This window comes from Eleginops maclovinus, chromosome 7, assembly GCF_036324505.1.
Source record: "Eleginops maclovinus isolate JMC-PN-2008 ecotype Puerto Natales chromosome 7, JC_Emac_rtc_rv5, whole genome shotgun sequence".
Classification (NCBI taxonomy): Eukaryota; Metazoa; Chordata; class Actinopteri; order Perciformes; family Eleginopidae; genus Eleginops; species Eleginops maclovinus.
Window position 1 is genome coordinate 3,821,920 of NC_086355.1, and position 18,729 is coordinate 3,840,648.

Here is an 18,729-nt window from a genome sequence, read left to right on the forward strand (position 1 = left end):
TATGTTGAGGGAGAGTCCGAGGAATCAGGGCTGATGTAATGTTACAATCAAAATGCTTCATTATTTGGGTTGGGAACAAAAACATTGAACTATAATAGCTGAGTTCCTCTGATATTTAACCAGAACTCAAGAGTAATAATTAATGTCTCACTAAATGGCTTGAAGAACCAACATTAGCTAACACGTTCTGCCTTGAGTGGCTTTGTAAGCTTCATAATGGGCCGACGACAAATAACCTCTATGACCATATTCTCTCTCAATATGATGTGCAGGCGTTCACTCAAGACTTGAAACCCTTAAATACTGAAGCCATACTTTGAGAAATAAAGAAGGGAATTGCATTTATGACACCTTAAAGTAGTGTTTTGTTCACTCATATTTGTTTGTGCTAAAGTGACAACAGTGAATTGTGTTATAGTCAGAATCAGAATCAGAATCAGAATCAGGATCGGTTTTATTGCCAAGTAGGTTTACACATAAGAACAATTTGCTTTGGTATATGTGGTGCATGCAAAGACACAGAAGAAGCATACGTAGTGAAACTAAATAAAAACAGTACTGTTATGACAGCAATTAAACATTGACTTGAAGACTAACGAAATAAGAATATCAACACATGATAAATACTATACACTGTATTCAAAGTGGAGAGCTTCAAAAGGGGTGGTTTTGAGAAGATCGTGTGGAACTGTGTAGGATTTACTCATTTTTAAAATGACAACATGTTGTTTGCGTGACGTAACGTAATGTTTTTTTGGGGTGGATAAAAGTCGGTGTCAGCGGGGGTCCCGGGCCGTGTTGATGAAGCCGGAAGCAGAGGGGAAGGAAGTGTTCAGGTGGGGAGAGGTTTTGGTCCTGATGGAGCGCAGCCTCCTGCCAGAGTGGAGCGGGGCAACAGTTTGTGTCCAGTTTAGTCTAGTTTATTAAACACAAATAATACCTTGTTTTAAAAAACGTAATAGTGTCATTTTGGTTTACTTACCCAAAGTTGTTTCACATATCTACCCAGTATATTAATCCTTCATCCTATATCAGTTGTAAGGCATTCTCTGTTTGGTTTATAGTACATATTACAACAGATTTCTCATCAAATATGAAACATGTTAGGATCAAAATGTCCATTGCTAAAAGTAAAAAAAACCTTTATAAATGATTTTAATTAATGATGTGTAACAGTTGGACAATAAGCAGGACAGAAGTTCAATTCAAGGTGATTTTTTTATTTGACATTTGATCATTTCAGTGAACATTCAGTGAAAATTTAGCAGGAGTCGGTGATACGCCTCATGCTCATGAACTTCATGCCGCTCATGCCCATGTCCCTGAAGCTCCTGTACTCTCCGGGCCTCATGTACATCATCCTGCCTCTGTAGTTGGCCTGATCGTACATCAGCCAGTGGCCGTCCATCACGTTGCAGGACTGGCAGTCGTTCATGCGGTAACGGTCCATGATGTTGTCACAGTCCTCCATCATCTCGTGCATCTGACCACCGAAGTTCTCCCTCTCGTAGATCCTCATCCTGTACTGTCCTCTGTGCTGTTTTTTTGGGGAGAATAATTACGAATTAATGATTTAATCTCAAGCGTTGTGGTGTAGTCACTGATAGTAGAATTGACAATTGCAGTTGCTTCTTTATACCCACCATGGGGATCATACGGCAAGACTTGATGCAGTCCCTCATTCCCATCATGCTCATGTAGTCGGAGTACTCGCCCCTCCTCATGAAGTACTGGTTTCCCATGTAGTTGTTGCGGTCGTACACCATGAAGCAGCCGCTCTCCACCCTGCAGGAGTGGCACTTGCTCAGGTAGGAGGTCATGTCAGAGCAGTCGTTCATGCACTCATAAGAACGACCCTGGAAGTTCTTCTCCTCGTAGAAGATGATCTGAAAGAAGTGAATTTTAATGGTTAGAAATAAATGAGCAAGGTATAAATGGTGATATTACAAACAGTTATTTATGCCTGTTACAAAAAGACTTGTAAAAGTACCTTGCCCCTCATGTTCATGCCGGTGTTGCTCATGTTTGCTGTAGATGAGTTGTTGCTCCTGAACTGCTATCCTACCTTGTTAACACTTTGCTTTTATACCTGTTCAACGTAAAGAATGAGTGACTCCTCCCCCTCAGAGAACCCCCTATTCAGCAACTTACCATTGAAGCCAACAGAATGCAGAGACTTAGTACATTTTTCAGGGACCTGGTACTTTGTAGTAGAGGACAACTGCAACAACATCTGATGCTTCACAACGTTAGGACAAAGATACTAGCATTTTCTTTGCCTTTTTCCCGAAGTATCACATTCCAGGTGTTTTTTTATATTGACCAATAGGAGCAAATAACTGTAATCACAGAGGAAATATAATGATGTGGGGGTTCCCAACAGGAAACACACCTCTTTGTTCAAATTGAATGTTCATTTAAGTGTACATTAGTGTTCTCAAAAGTTGGTCTCTGAGTCCCTTATTCCTAATTAAATCACGTAGGTTATGAAAAACACCAAGCTTTGATTTGTCGGGGGCCAACGCGTAGTCTATTAAGCCTCTCAAGAGAGTGGCAGCAAGAATCTGACACACTGATCATCTCACCAGATACAAATAATGTGTAGTCTGGAAGTAAGAGTTGTAATAGACGAGATCACTGAAAACAAAACAGAACTAACATTCAATCCATCAATGTTATTCACAGACGATTGGGACACCGTTATAAAGATTGACCTAAAAGAATGACCTATGTGCTGCTGTTTGTTGCTGAGAGAGAGTGTGTGTTCCAAATAATGGGCCTTCGAAACAATGAACGTTTGTATTTGGGATAATGGGCTGTCGGACATATTGTTTTGCATTTGGTCCAAAGGGGCCTTTTTTCAAACTCAAGGATAATGGGCAGTCAGAACAATCACATTTCACCAAACTTTGACCCTGGACTTCAGTCATTGTGGAACTGTAATTGTTGGTAATCCCCCCCCACACCCCCACACACCCTATAGCATTCCCCAGTTAAATAAGAAAGACCTGTTAGTTTCAGACATTTATTTGACATAATATCCACAATTTACCTTTTAAAATAAAAACAAGAGTGTCTTTGATAAATAAACGATTGTATAGGTTTAAGTTAAGACCCTCAGTTTCAATGATTCTTAGTGAGCAGTTCATTCAATCAATTGAGTATGACAAACTTTGATACCCTCATGAGCCTCAGCCAACATTCAACAAACTCAACAACAGCTGCTTTATTAATCTTTCATTTATATAGAATTTAATTGAACTGACTAATGGGAAAATGAATCATTTGGGTAAAAACTCACATATGAAATCTGGATATGAAAACTGAATATTAGCTTACATTTGCTAGCTTCAGTGGCAGTATGTTAGATGGGTCACAGGCTGCATTTGCACCTTTAACTCGGAATCTCTTAAAGTGTGTTGTGCTAATGTGTGCACAGTGGATTTTGTAACACTTGTTTCGAAACAGATTCAGGATCAGAATCAAGGTTATTGCCAGGTACCTTTACACATACAAGGAATTTAATATGGTGTGGTGGTGCGAACATAAACACTCCAAGAGAATAACTTGTAAAAGTAGATAAGAAATATAAAGGTAATGAAAAGAAGTATTTTTAAGGAACGATTTAGCGTCACAAAAATGCTAAAGACAAATATTTACACCAAATGTAAATATACAAAGAACCTTGAATATATAATTGTGTAATTTTGTTTTACATTTATATTATTTTTGAGCTCCAATGCTTATGATTTTTTTTAATATACCCAGAATAGTAATCATTTTATCAAGATAAATTGTAACCCTGTGACCATTTGGTTAAACACTAGAATATAAGGACCATTTTTCATTGGATTTCAAACACTGAATGATGAAAATGTGCTTAGTTTTCTAAAAAAATATACTGTATGTTTTCGTGACTCATATTTTTTGGTGTAATATTTCAAAATATGTAACTGTAAAAGTTAGACAACAAGCTTGAGAAAAGTTACATTTTGCAGAAAGTATTTATTCATTAGCCTTCAATACATCCAGTGAACATCCAGTGAACATCCAGTGAACATTTAGTTGCAAGAATCGGTGATACGCCTCATGCTCATGAACCTCTGGCCGCTCATGCCCATCTCTCTGAAGTTCCTGTACTCTCCGGGCCTCATGTACATCATCTTGCCTCTGTAGTGGGCCTGATCGTACATCAGCCAGTGGCCGTCCATCACGTTGCAGGACTGGCAGTCGGACATGCGGTAACGCTCCTGGATGTTGTCACAGTCGTCCATCATCTCGTGCATCTGACCACCGAAGTTCTCCCTCTCGTAGATCCTCATCCTGAACTGTCCTCTGTGCTGTTTTTGGAAAGGATTCAAACAAATCTTAATACCAAGTTCTGTGAGGGTGGTCACATGTAGAAGTATCACAGTGTTTCATATGCTACTAAATACCCACCATGGGGATCATACGGCAAGACTTGATGTTGTCCCTCATTCCCATCATGCTCATGTAGTCGGAGTACTCGCCCCTCCTCATGAAGTACTGGTTTCCCATGTAGTTGGGACGGTCGTACACCATGAAGCAGCCGCTCTCCACCCTGCAGGAGTGGCACCTGCTCAGGTAGGAGGACATGTCAGAGCAGTCGTTCATGCACTCATAAGAACGACCCTGGAAGTTCTTCTCCTCGTAGAAGGTGATCTGAAAGAAGTGAATTGTAGTTGTTAGGCAAAGAATCAGCAAGGTGAATATTGTGATCACATATTAAATAAAGTATTCTGCTTATTTAAAATGGATTTTCTAAAAGTACCTTGCCCCTCATGTTCATGCCGGTGTTGCTCATGTTTGCTGTAGATGAGTTGTTGCTCCTGAACTGCTATCCTACCTGGTTAACCCATGCATTTTATACCTGACCAATGTAAAGAATCAGTAACCCCTCCCCCTCAGAGAACCCCCTATTCAGCAAATTACTATTGAAGCCAACAGAATGAGGAGGTTATGTCCATTTTTTCAGGGACAGGGTACCTCATTTAGAAAGACCTTTTCTCTCTATACAGAGAGGATTCCCAGCAGTGCTAGTGAATAGGTTCGCCCGTATGAAAGGGTACAAACTGGATGTGTGAACTGGATGTTGGATATATTTGATTCATTTATTTAAAGTGGGAATACTTGGCTCTGTACAGCACCCATTTTTAGAAGTTTTAAATGAATAGTAATATTAGAAATGCTTGTAGTTATGAAATATGAATCCCCTCACAAAACACATGATCTTCAATGAAACATTTAGCGTGAAAAGAAGTCATCACAACATTTGGGCTTTTTCTGTTCGATAACAGTTTGATAAATGAATAAATGATATGACAGAGATTCATGTTGGAGTTTAACGTTTTATTTCACATAGAATGCACTTCATGAAACACATTCAGAAGTCAAAGAAATGGAAATACATACACTACACATGTTATACATACGGTAATATATACTAAGATATGTCATATGATCATTTCACGGTGTTTATGGAACCTGGACCTGTTCTCGCTAAACACATCATTTGCATAACCAATATCTACCAAGATACCTGCACACCGACAGGCTAGAGACGTTTTTCACTTTCATTTCTTATATAAATAAAGATAACAAATGATAAAGCAATATCTACTAATGTATATAGTATATGGAGGATTCGAAATGTCAAATAATTGGTAGAGATAATGAGTTTGTATGTTTTGTGAACTTTAATTTTGATGGGTGGAATTGAAGGAGAAATCAAATATAAATTGACATCTCTAAATTGTGGCTCAGGAAAACAGACACGACACTTTTGTGCCGACTATTGTGCAACTTAAGACACACACAAGACACAAACGGACATAAAAAACCAGTGGATTTTGAGCAGCTTGATAATCTATACTGAACACAGGATTTCAGAAATGTAATGCAGTAGCTATTACTGAAGAACCCAGATGCAGAAAAGGCCGTTGTGTTTATGTTAAATGTGATTTAAATGAATGATGCTGTTAATACAGCTTTGAAGTAAGACACTGAGTAGAGTACGTTTTTTAAAAGCGAGATAACATCATTTTGTAAAGATTTCCCTTAAACTCATTCAACATTTCATAAATTGAAAGGGTTCATTTCTATTGAAACACCAATGTCCATTGCACATTTCATACAAATATTTCCTGTATTCCCACGTTTCTATTACTCCTGAATCTTCCCTTAATCAAAATATAAATCTGTATATTTCTTGAAAATCTAAAAAAGCCAGTGTTTTATATTATGGTCCTTAATATCACTTGGGTTAACACCAGAACGACACCAATTGTTTTTGTCTCTGGTTTAGTTTAAAGTCATACGCTTTCTACCGTTATGGAGGGTGGGGATGATTTCTCAAATTAAACACATTTACACATCTATCAATCAATCTACCCTACAGTAATTAAAACATGCCAACCCCTTTAAAAACACATATTTCATCATCATCATCATCATCATCATCCTCATCATCATCATCAATGTGTATCTAATGTGAATATACTGTAGATCAGCCTTTCTCAAAGTGGGTGCCGCGGCACACTGGGGTGCCCCCTGACTGTGTCAGGGGTGCCGCCAAAAAAATTACGTATTCTGACATAATAAAAAAAAGAAAAATCCCCCCCCAAAAAAATATTTAAATTTGAATACATAAATACATTATTTTACCTACTAATGGATTACTAACATTGTAAATTAATGTTGATAATAGATATTATCATTTTTATTTAAAAAAAATAAAATTAAGAAATCTGACTCGCGGACCCGCCCACCGGGGTCAGAGGCCAGCGCAGCGCATTGTTTGATTTAACTGCGAAAATACATTTAATTTCAAAAAGAGCAAGGGACAAGCAACAACAGCATGGATCGTTTTTTAAAAAGAAAAGCCCCACAAGAACCGGACATGATTGACTGTAACATGGAGCCTCAGCCTGCATGCGAGCCTTCGTCCACCAGCCCTGAGTCTGCATCATGGCTTGTTTGTGTAAGTGTGAGAGCGTGCCTGCGCTCTGCGTGCACGTCGACCTCTCTCTCTCTTCCTCTCTCATTGTGGATTATTGTGTGTGTGTGTGTGTGTGTGTGTGTGTGTGTGTGTGTGTGTGTGTGTGTGTGTGTGTGTGTGTGTGTGTGTGTGTGTGTGTGTGTGTGTGTGTGTGTGTGTGTGTGTGTGTGTGTGTGTGTGTGTGTGTGTGTGTGTGTGTGTAGGTGCGCGGATGGCACGGATGGAAACAAGGACTATGATGACATTTTTAAAACCTGCATCTTTTTCTTATCTTATTCATTGTATCTCATTTTATTTATTTGTTGTCATGTCTACCCCCTTTATTTTATTTTAACTGCATCCTGCACTTCATTTGAGTTCTCCTGGTCTCAATTTGTTGTTGAGTGCTTGCTTACTTCTTGTGGTTTTATGACATTTGTGACTGGTTTATTGTTTAGTGAAGCACTTCTGTGTTTTTAAAGGTGCTGCTAGATAAAGTTCCTATAAAGTTGTTATTATCATTATTGTTATTCACAGTTCGTGTTGCACTTTACTGTCCCGTCTAAATAAACAGGACATTTGCATTTATGTTTAGGCTATGCAGTTATGTAGTGTCGTTTTTAATCATATTTTACATTGGGGTGCCTTGGGATTTTATGCACTTTTGAAAGGTGCCCTGACTGAAAAAAGTTTGAGAAAGGCTGCTGTAGATAGTATGGGGTCTATAAACCACAAACAAGCATTCAAACTGCATTTTCTTCTATTGTTAAACTTGTACTCTGATATTTGCAGTTTGCAGAGCTCCACCAATCAAAGTGTCAAAGTTCTTAATACTTTATAACCATAGTCTTTTGTGTAGGGTTTCAGATTTCAGATTTTTATTCAGCAGTTGATGCTTTATGCTAAAAATCACTTAGATGCGCTGATCACATGATACATTCATGGCTGCCTAACTGTGATTATAAATGAGCCAACCAGTCGAAACATTTTGTCAAAAAAGTTTTATTATTTTGGCATATTTAAACATTTTCACTCCTCTTTTTACATATCGGTGATACGCTTCATGCTCATGAACCTCTGGCCGCTCATGCCCATGTCCCTGAAGCTCTTGTACTCTCCGGGCCTCATGTACATCATCTTGCCTCTGTACTGGGGCTGCTCGTACATCAGCCAGTGGCCGTCCATCACGTTGCAGGACTGGCAGTCGGACATGCGGTAACGGTCCTGGATGTTGTCACAGTCGTCCATCAGCTCGTGCATCTGACCACCGAAGTTCTCCCTCTCGTAGATCCTCATCCTGAACTGGCCTCTATGCTGTTTTTGAGAATTTGTTTAAGTTTCAAGATTTGTGAGAATGGTCTCTCATAGTAAGATCATGTTTTAATATATGCTGCTATATACTTACCATGGGGATCATACGGCAAGACTTGATGTTGTCCCTCATTCCCATCATGCTCATGTAGTCGGAGTACTCGCCCCTCCTCATGAAGTACTGGTTTCCCATGTAGTTGGGACGGTCGTACACCATGAAGCAGCCGCTCTCCACCCTGCAGGAGTGGCACCTGCTCAGGTAAGAGGACATGTCAGAGCAGTCGCTCATGCACTCATAGGAGCGACCCTGGAAGTTCTTCTCCTCGTAGAAGGTGATCTGGAAAAGGTTAAAAAAAAGATGTGTAAGGGATTAAGTCTTGAAACAGTTTTGAAATGATTGATAATCTAAAATAATTGGTGAAGCGAATGTGCTTACCTTTCCCATGTTCATGGTTGCAGTTGTTGTGGTTCAGAGAACTGTGATGCTGGAACACTGATGTCGGTCCTGTTTTAACTGATACTTTTATACCTGAACAAACCCACAGCATCTGTTGCCCCCATTGTGTAAATCCCTGACCAAGCAACATGGTATAGAGGCCTATAGAGTGCTCAGGGGCATTTGTCACATTTCCATGTGACTGGACCCCCTAGAAGACCTTAGAATGGATCTTTCCATAGGCAAGTCATCACAATGAGCTTTTTTGTAACAAAACAAAACAAAAACAACAGTCTATCTCACACATTTAAACACACAATGTGTGGCCCTCTGATTGCTAAGCGGACAGTTATTAAACATGTCCGTCTGACAGTGTATCACAAAACGGATATTGATTTTAACATTTGTGTAGTTTTGGTCACAACGACATTGATTACATTTTTTTCTAGTGGTGATATTTGAGATTCCAAAGATAACAAAACTATATGTTTTTTATTAATTCAATCCAAACACTGTGATTAGATGGAACTAGAGGATAATACTCCAAATGTGATACAGCATGGAGTTAGATCATTTGACGCCTAAACTACATATAAAGGAGGAAGACAGTATCAGGGGTTATTTATTCATTTGGCTGGTTGGGTAAAAAAAAAGGCTCATAAAAGTGATTGTCTCTTAGGTGTTTGACAAAATCTTTATTGAAAGATTTGTCGAAGATAGACAGGAAAGGAGAGAGACGGGGGAAGACATGAATCAAATGGCATCAGAATCGGTATCAGAATCCTTTTATTGGTCCCACAGAGGGAACATTTACATTTGCTACAGAGCCAAAACAAATGTCAAGATAAAGGAAAACACACAATGTACAAAATACACATCCTGAAGGAGATATAGCAGCCAGGGAAATATTGCATTATTGATAAGGGCATATTTATGTTTATATATTGCACATAAACTGGTATTGCACAACTAGTCAGTTTTTGTTTTGTTTTTTTGTATGTATGGGGGTCTACCGGGGGCCATGCTGGTTGTAAAGTCTGACCGCTGCAGGGAGGAAGGACCTGCGGTATCTCTCCGTGAGACACCGCGGGTGCAGCAGCACCTGCAGGAGTCTGTCACTGAAGGAGCTGCACAGTGCGGACAGGGTGTCCTGGAGGGGGTGGGACACATTGTCCAGCAGGGAGGACAGCTTGGCTGCCATTCTCCTGTCTCCCACCACCTCCACAGTGTCCAGAGGACTCCCCAGGAGAGAGCTGGCCTTCCTAATCAGTCTGTTCAGTCGCTTCCTGTCAGCAACCAAGATGCTGCAGCCCCAGCAGGCCACACCATAAAGGATGGCTGATGCAACCACAGAGTCATAGAAAGTCTGAAGCAGTGTCTCCTGCACCCCAAAAGACCTCAGTCTCCTCAGCAGGAAGACTCTGCTCTGTCCCTTCTTGTAGAGAGTAGCAGAGTTATATTTAAACCCCAGCCTTGGGTAAGGTCTCTGAGGGGTCTCAGGTGCTTCTTCTCAGTAACTTGTCAAACTGTGAGACAGCAGGAAGACAGAAAGAGATGTCTGTACGCTTCCTTGCATCTATTTCTCTGGTGTGGACCCATATGGTTCCAATGGTCTGAAGAAGGCGCTGTTAACTGGCTGTCGAATGTGTGTTGTGTATGCTGGAAAGCACACACATGATTTTAGAGTTTTGAGTAACCCATGTGCACGAGGGTCTTTGGCAAGAGGGCTTCAACTTCTTTCACCAAACCAAAAACACCTCAACAACTCAAATGTGATCCATCCACTGTCTGATATTAGACACATACAGAATTGTGTTTTTTCCCCCTAATTTGCAATGATTTCCAAGCAGGGTTGTCCTACTTCAAGCAGAACTCCTGTGGATAAGAATTGGTGATGTGCTTAATCCCCAACTCAGTGACAATTTTGCAATAAGAACCAAAAACCTTCCTCACAAGAAAAGGGAAAATACAGGATGACCTTCCTTTTCAGTGGTAAGGCCATTTATTGCATTGGATTCGTCAAATTGTTTGGCTGTAACTTCTCTGGTTTTCTAAAAGACAGTCGTGTTTGTTCTTTCCCCTTGCTATTTCTTTATCTGTCGTTTTGCATTCCTCTCTGTCTCAATTGTGCTATACGATTCTACAATGCATTGGTAAGGATTAGTTAGGGATGAGTAAAAAGGTTGAGGCTAAATCTACAGTAATGTAAATAGTGTAAAAATGTGAAGGTTGTTTATCTGGAACATTTGACCTTAATACCAAATCACCCTCAACTACACCTTTGTATTCCAGTAACTTCAATATTGTGTCTTCTTAGTTGAACTGGGACAATTGGGAATCATCCATCTTTTTTGAGTTGAAGGATGTTTGAATCCTGGGGTGGGCACCTAAAGATAACCCCATTGGTTGGCAAGATTGGAGTATATCTAAGTTACTGGGTTCAAGGTTCAAAGGTTTTATTGGTCATATGCACAGCAGATACAGCGTATATGTTGGCAATGAAAATCTTATATCCCAGGCTCCTCCAACAACTCAACATACACAGTGCAAATCAGATAAATCAAATAGTGCAAAAATTAGACAAGAAAATATATACATATGTAGAGTACATTGAAAGTATTTAAATATACTGTACAGTAATTTAAATATACACTGTTGTTTGAGGAGGTATGGACAGATGCATAGATACTGTTGCTTATTTTTCCGTAAATAGTTTGATTGCATTGACTACTTAATTAAACGTTACCTCCTGTATTTTCTAATGGTTTAAAATGGGCAGAATGTTGAAGATATAAGGATACTTATCAATTTTACATTTAAAGATTTCCAGTCTTGAATTAAGGGGACATTTCATTCATGAAACTGCCACTCTGAAGAAGTTGGATGCTGTTAATCTCTGCTCCTCTAAGGTGCTAATTGTTATACTCATCCTTGTACGCTGTATGCATCTCTTTATTGCATTACAAAGACTGGGTTATATTTATTCAGAACTGCTTTCTCCGCCCTTACATTTGTGTGCTGCAATCTTTTAATATGTTCCCTTATTGAAGTCAAATGATTGGATTACAATGCTGGTAACGGCTGTGTGACTGAGCTTGGGAAATCCGTTTCGGTTCATTCTTCAATTTATACTTAGTATAATTACGCAACAATCTGAAGCTCGCATCACTACTGCCCGTTACAACTCAAAATGTTTCACGTACTGTTTTACTTTCAGTTGTTCTTCTTGTCTGCCGAGTGTGATATAACCTGGATCTTTCAGATCTAGGGGCTCATAGACCATGCACCCAACCTGAGAATGGTAACTCATCATGCCTATGCAAATCACTCTGGAGATGGCTTCTGCATATAGTACAACGTTTAGGACCAACTCTTATATGTTCTATTTAACGACCAATGTATTCAAGTGATGGATGCATTTCCACGGCTTAGCAACTATGAACAATTGGGTCTTTTCCAAGACATCGACAGTTAAATTGACTTAAAAACTGACTTGCACAATTTGCTGTCTTAATGAAAATTAAGATAAGACAAATGGCTTTGTCGGGATAACAAGACTAAGAGCACGACACTGCTTTTCAGCTGAAAGTTAAACATGGCATAAATGCTCTGCATCACATACCATGTTCAGTTATTAAGCTTAGCATGTAAACATATTGACATTTGCTAATTACCAAAACCTTCAAGTATTTAGTCATAAAATAAGTAGACTGTTGGACAAGTCTGAATTTGGTTTTAATCGTGACAGTTACTAGGTGATCACCAATCCACTCATCTGTCACGGCCAAATAAATCAAATCAAATAAATACTGTGACACCACAATTTAGAAAGTAACATCATTTATTGTTGTCATAATGTACATTTAGCACATATCCATAATGCGCCTCATGCTCATGAACCTCATGCCGCTCATGCCCATGTCCCTGAAGCTCCTGTACTCTCCGGGCCTGACGTACATCATCTTGCCTCTGTACTGGGCCTGCTCGTACATCAGCCAGTGACCCTCCATCACGTTGCAGGACTGGCAGTCGGACATGCGGTAACGGTCCATGATGTTGTCACAGTCCTCCATCATCTCGTGGCTCTGACCGCCGAAGTTCTCCCTCTCGTAGATCTTCATCCTGAACTGTCCTCTGTGCTGTGTTTGCCAGAAGAAAACATAAACATTAGAGAGTAGAATGATAGAATCTGACAGTGTTGAAAGCTATCGGTCAAAGATCACCTACCATGGGGATCATACGGCAAGACCTGATGCCATTGCTCATTCCCATCATGTTCATGAAGTCGGAGTACTCGCCCCTCCTCATGAAGAACTGGTTTCCCATGTAGTTGTTGCGGTCGTACACCATGAAGCAGCCGCTCTCCACCCTGCAGGACTGGCACCTGCTCAGGTAGGAGGACATGTCAGCGCAGTCGCTCATGCACTCATAAGAACGACCCTGGAAGTTCCTCTCCTCGTAGAAGGTGATCTGAAAGAAATTCAAAAGTCAAAATGACATATGTTTAGGAAGATTGACATTTATTTATTGAATAATTAGCTTCTTTTTTTTTCCTACCTTGCCCATGTTGATTCAGGAGGTGTTGCTGATCTCTCTGAGAAATGTTTCTGAACTGATACTCTGCCTGTCTGAACAAGTCACATTTATACCTGGCCAGAGACAAAGACTGGATGCCCCTCTATTGTTCAAATCCCTGACCCAGCAACCTCCTATAGAGGCCTACTGTATAGTTTTGAATTGCTCACCAATATGCCCATGGTCGCGGTCATAACCTCTAAACAGAATTTTCCTTTAACACAAATAGAGATATGTTTTTCAAAAACGTTTCAGGAGAGTGATTATATGAGTTTTCTATATACATTTCTAAAAAGTGTTGTACTACATTACTTCGGTTTGAGGAAATGTCTAGTCAAAACCCACAATTACCTTAATTACATTAAATATTTATCCTTATTTACTTATTTTCTAAATTCCTCTGAAACAATAGGAGTGAACTAGCTAGCTTACATTCTGCCCAAAGCTAGACAACCATAGGATAACTGATAATTGTGTAGTCATCTGAAATGTGTATATAATAACTAACAGAACACGCTGCCATTCATTTGGTGTAAGTGAAAGAAAATGGCTGGAGAAAATGTTCATTAAGGATTGTCATTATTGTGATTATGGGCATCATGGAGCTATCGCCACAGGAGTATTTTATTAGCATGTTGAATAAAGGAATGGAGATGTTGATTTGACATACCATATGTTCTCAATACATTGATTCAGATATTTATCTGTTACAATCTAGAGCCAACTATGAAATGGTTTAGATTTTACAGATCAAATATTACACTTTTTGTTTGCTAGTGGAGAAGTCACAATGACATTTCGGTGGCACCCGTTATAACCCCTTTGTTTAGGGTTGGGGAAACTGGACCCAAGTGCAGTAAATCAAGGGGAAGCAGGTAAGGGTCAAAAACAAAAAGCGAGCTTTATTCAAAAGCTGTTGAGGCAACAGGAATAGGCAGGTAACATGGAAGGGATCAGGGAAGAAATGACGACGACCGAACAACAGACAAAAGGGAAACAGGGACTAAATACACATGGGTAATCACAAGACGAGAGACAGCTGGAAGGGGGAGGAGAAACACAGGGGCAACAGGTGAACACAATGACGCAATCAGGCACAGGAGGGAAACGCAGACAGGAAGTGAAGCTTAACGAGTGACACAAGAGGGGAAAACATTTCAAAATACAACACAACACAAGGACATGACACCCTTTGAAGTGAAGGCAGACTCCAAAGTGTGCTACTGGACTCTCTTAATATGCTCATTGTTCTGCTTGCATTTCGAGTAAACCCTTTATATATACAGTGTCCTGTTGAACATCGACATCCTGGAAATCTAAAACTGGACTTACGTTGAAGTGAAAGTTGTTGCATTGTGTTGTTGAGACTTTATGTGTGCATCGGCTCCTCTTTGAGCCTATAGTTCTACTTAATAGCCTTCTCTACAAAGCCACGTGCCCTGAGCTTGTATTCTTAAATATAAATGGCTGGCAGGTGACAATTCACTGCTTGCAAAAAGAACAACTCCTTCCTCAAGTCCCTGACACCACAAGCTGATTGTAAGCCAGTGGCCAATGTCAGTCCATTGGTTAGTGTGTGTCGCCTCAGTTCTTGCACGGTGTCGCGTGTAATGGCACTAGTTGGCTCTTGCTGCTGCCGTTTTGGGAAATTCAGAATTTTGAATGAGCAGAGGATTCAGTCGGTGAGAGAAATCACTCCGATTGGCTCTTAGGCTCAAGCGAATCAGTGCAAGAGAACAGATACAGACATAAGGAAAAGAAGCAAGGCACTAAAGTAGAATATTCAGGTACAATACTTGGATATTTTGACAGCAACAGAGCCAATGACACGGCTTGTATTTCTACAGTTTTCCAGTTTGAATGACAAATCCAAAGATAACTGTCACAATAACTTCACGGTATTTCCCAGGTGCAGAGGGTAAGCGCTGGTTTGCTGTAGCAGACAAGCTTTAGTCTTTGCTTTGTGTTCAAGTGTGACTTTGTGGCCAAGTCACAGGCAATATGAGGAAGCAGTGGTCCTCCATTTCCTCTAGTGCTCTGAGTTCCTTTTAATGTGTCTAAGGTGTACTCTCACTCGATGTATTGCCTTATTTCATATTTTTCTGACAAATTTGTGGTCTGAATCCCTTAATCCCCTGAATCAAATAAGAACATAGAAGTATTTTTCAATTTACGAGATTTTTATTTTGTAAATGTTGGTCCAAAGCCTTGCTGACATAAAGTACTACAGAAAGGGTCATTTATGAACGGCTCGCCACAAAATGAATTGACTACCTGGTGGAGTATCTGTTTTCATCTTGGAGCTTGTTTCACTCTTACTATATCTCCGAGTAATTCCTGTTTCGTTACTTTTTGTCTTCCTTAATTGCATATTTAAATCAGCTTTATAGAAGTCATTAATATAAGTTATCGCTGTGCACATAAGTAATTCATATTTCAAACATGTCAGAAAATGCATCAATTCCTTGGTGAAGAACTCTGGCTTAAATAGACTGTACATGCTTTATACGTTTGACGACTGGCGAGCTGCTTTCAGAACAACCAGCACCAGTATTATTTCATTGACAACATTTACCCGTGCAGACGTCATGTAACTAAATATAGGTGACAAGATTCTGCTAACCCTCGCTCCATCAGCAGCCAACTACTCATAGTTTACTTCTAGTTTCGCTGTGCAGGGAAGGTGTTGTTGTCCCACCTTAGACTCTCACTGTGCAAGGGGGTGCAGCAATCAAAGTATCCATCATCAATAACTCTAAGTAGAAGTCCCGGATGACGCCGCGGTATTGATTTGCTGTTTGTGTCTGAAAAACTCTGTCGTGAAACCCCTCTTTAACTGAAGGCACATGGACGGCGTTGCAGAGGTCGTTGGTTGACGATGATTCAATATTGTTTTGCTTGTTTGAAGTACAAGTTTTAGGAAGACAGATTCACATCAGTCTTTTATTAATACCAATATCATACTGGACTCCAAAAGTCCCTCTGGCACCTCAACCTATGCAGTCCATATGCCCGATGGATATTTGTTAAAATAGTACTCCAAGTATTTAGATATGCGCTTTATTTTGTCACCCTTCAAATGTCCTGCAGATGATATTATAAAGAAGTTGAAACTGAGACTTTATCACTGTTATCGAATCTCAAATGTGTAAACCTGAGGCCAGGAGAGTACAGGAGCTTCAGATTACAGATTATTCAAACAGATAACAAGACTCTTGAAACCAATTTTCCCCTTTCTATTTTTTATTTTTATGTAGTTATTATATGCATGAAAGTTTACCTCATGATATTTTACAACCCTAATGCCCATCTCATCTTCATTGACATCGCCTCCTGTACCGCCCAGGCCTCAGACAACCAGTGAACAGCAAAGTCGAAATAGAAGTATGGAAAGATTTATTTAGCAGAATTTAGTGAACATTTAGTTGCAAGAATCGGTGATACGCCTCATGCTCATGAACTTCTGGCCGCTCATGCCCATGTCCCTGAAGCTCTTGTACTCTCCGGGCCTCATGTACATCATCCTGCCTCTGTACTGGGGCTGCTCGTACATCAGCCAGTTTCCGTCCATCACGTTGCAGGACATGCAGTCGGACATGCGGTAACGCTCCTGGATGTTGTCACAGTCGTCCATCATCTCGTGCATCTGACCACCGAAGTTCTCCCTCTCGTAGATCCTCATCTTGTAGGATCCTCTGTGCTGTAGAGGAAATGTTTGAGAAAAGCAGGCGAACAATATCAGGAAAACATTCAAAGAAATCTGAAGGAATATATCTTGAAGAGATGACCATCCTTCTGTACCATGGGGATGTTACGGGAAGACCTGATGCAGTCGGACATTCCCATCATGCTCATGTAGTCGGAGTACTCGCCCCTCCTCATGAAGAACTGGTTTCCCATGTAGTTGGGGCGGTCGTACACCATGAAGCAGCCGCTCTCCACCCTGCAGGAGTGACACCTGCTCAGGTAGGAGGTCAGCTCAGGGCAGTCGCTGCTGGTCTCATATTGACGACCCTGGAAGTTCCTGTCCTCGTAGAAGATGATCTAAAACAAAACAACAGTGCTTCATTTCTAGTATTTACAGTGAGCTCTGGGAAGGATTTGAATTACTGTCTAATGAGAATGAATCATAAACTTTAAGCATTTTGGAGTGTTTTGTTTTTCTGTTGTTTACTGAATCACTTCCAGTACCTACCTTGCCCATGGTCATGATTATTACTTGGTTGGTCACTTCAGGACTGAGCTGTGGCTGCGGTGTGGCTGGTAACCGTTACTTTTATACTTGCTCAATGTGAAAAAGTATATAGGGCTGCTATTGTGCAAACCACTGAGCCAGCAACATGCCATAGAATCATGAGCAGTCAGAGTGCTGAACAGTAATTATCTAGCACTATACCTCTGGTGGAAATGCATGTACTGTACACATACGGCATTGTTGTCCAACATAGAAAGAGAAGTTTGCAACCGTAATATTACTGCCATCGTTATCTTTCACAGTGCACTGGATATTTCACTTACTAAATGAATAGGAATATCTGAAACATGTTAATTAATTTTCTGGCTAATCTGACTACATGGATCCATTCAGTGATATTTGGATTTATATATAATATGTTTCACATTTTTATAAACCTATTATGTTGCCTTATAAAGTTCTGCTGGGATAACCTTTGATACACTTTTGTAGTGGATTACACTTACGTTACAGTTTCATGGTTGTGATCATTTAGCTCTTCTTGAGTAAAGTGTAAAACCAAACTTCAACTTCAGATGTGGCCGGTCAGAAAACACTTTGATGCCTCTGTATTTATATTCTTCATACAATATTAAGTCATTTATGTTTGAAAGCTCTTCATAATTTAAAATCAGTTTGTGTTGTATGCTGCTTTTGAGTTTAATGACTTAATTTACCAACTTTTCTCTTGCTATTGGAACCCAGCTCTCATATGTTGGATGTCAGGGTTACTGTTACTCTGATCAGAAATCAATTTTGGAAGCGGGTGAGTGAGGTTAATTGATGCAGGCGATTCATGCTGTAGGCTGTTTCACTTTGGAGCAATGGAAATAAGACTAAGAAAAAAAACGAATTACAGGCAAACGAAATAGTATGTGTTCACTGGTAAAGCCACTAACATTGTGACCTGGCTTGACCTTTTGCCCTCTTTCTGGTCTGAAGGAACAGCCCGGTAGAATGATTGAACTGAAGAAAAGCTTCTCTTCTTCTCACTTTGTCCCTCTTTTTTTCATTTATCTGGAATCTCTAAAGATTGTATTAATAGAACAGACAGAATCGGAGGATGAAACCCTCATTATTAGTCACATGCATGCACACAGCAGAGCACACACAGTGAAATTGGTCCTCTGCATTTAACCCATCCTAGTACTAGGATAGTGGGGCAGCTATCGTGCA

General features: G+C 40.0%; 5 protein-coding genes across 5 annotated transcripts; all 5 read right to left on the reverse strand.

The window, feature by feature from the left end:
* Window positions 1-1,204: 1,204 nt before the first annotated feature.
* Window positions 1,205-2,167, reverse strand: LOC134867862 (gamma-crystallin M3-like). The gene is made up of 3 exons (XM_063888727.1): window positions 1,991-2,167; window positions 1,644-1,886; window positions 1,205-1,537 (listed from the first exon to the last, which is right to left on the reverse strand). The coding sequence occupies exons 1-3, from the start codon at window positions 2,021-2,023 to the stop codon at window positions 1,262-1,264; spliced, it is 552 nt and encodes a 183-aa protein (XP_063744797.1). The 5' UTR covers window positions 2,024-2,167; the 3' UTR covers window positions 1,205-1,261.
* A 1,818-nt stretch (window positions 2,168-3,985) lies between these two features.
* LOC134867859 (gamma-crystallin M3-like) lies at window positions 3,986-4,857 on the reverse strand. The gene is made up of 3 exons (XM_063888723.1): window positions 4,793-4,857; window positions 4,441-4,683; window positions 3,986-4,340 (listed from the first exon to the last, which is right to left on the reverse strand). The coding sequence occupies exons 1-3, from the start codon at window positions 4,823-4,825 to the stop codon at window positions 4,062-4,064; spliced, it is 555 nt and encodes a 184-aa protein (XP_063744793.1). The 5' UTR covers window positions 4,826-4,857; the 3' UTR covers window positions 3,986-4,061.
* A 3,124-nt stretch (window positions 4,858-7,981) lies between these two features.
* LOC134867869 (gamma-crystallin M3-like) lies at window positions 7,982-8,885 on the reverse strand. The gene is made up of 3 exons (XM_063888735.1): window positions 8,745-8,885; window positions 8,403-8,645; window positions 7,982-8,311 (listed from the first exon to the last, which is right to left on the reverse strand). The coding sequence occupies exons 1-3, from the start codon at window positions 8,757-8,759 to the stop codon at window positions 8,039-8,041; spliced, it is 531 nt and encodes a 176-aa protein (XP_063744805.1). The 5' UTR covers window positions 8,760-8,885; the 3' UTR covers window positions 7,982-8,038.
* A 3,682-nt stretch (window positions 8,886-12,567) lies between these two features.
* Window positions 12,568-13,387, reverse strand: LOC134867870 (gamma-crystallin M3-like). Its single transcript, XM_063888736.1, has 3 exons — window positions 13,302-13,387; window positions 12,972-13,214; window positions 12,568-12,883 (listed from the first exon to the last, which is right to left on the reverse strand). Exons 1-3 carry the CDS (start codon window positions 13,308-13,310, stop codon window positions 12,608-12,610), a joined length of 528 nt encoding a protein of 175 aa, XP_063744806.1. The 5' UTR covers window positions 13,311-13,387; the 3' UTR covers window positions 12,568-12,607.
* Window positions 13,388-16,700: 3,313 nt separating this feature from the next.
* LOC134867866 (gamma-crystallin M3-like) lies at window positions 16,701-17,587 on the reverse strand. Its single transcript, XM_063888731.1, has 3 exons — window positions 17,515-17,587; window positions 17,121-17,363; window positions 16,701-17,019 (listed from the first exon to the last, which is right to left on the reverse strand). The coding sequence occupies exons 1-3, from the start codon at window positions 17,527-17,529 to the stop codon at window positions 16,741-16,743; spliced, it is 537 nt and encodes a 178-aa protein (XP_063744801.1). The 5' UTR covers window positions 17,530-17,587; the 3' UTR covers window positions 16,701-16,740.
* Window positions 17,588-18,729: the final 1,142 nt, after the last annotated feature.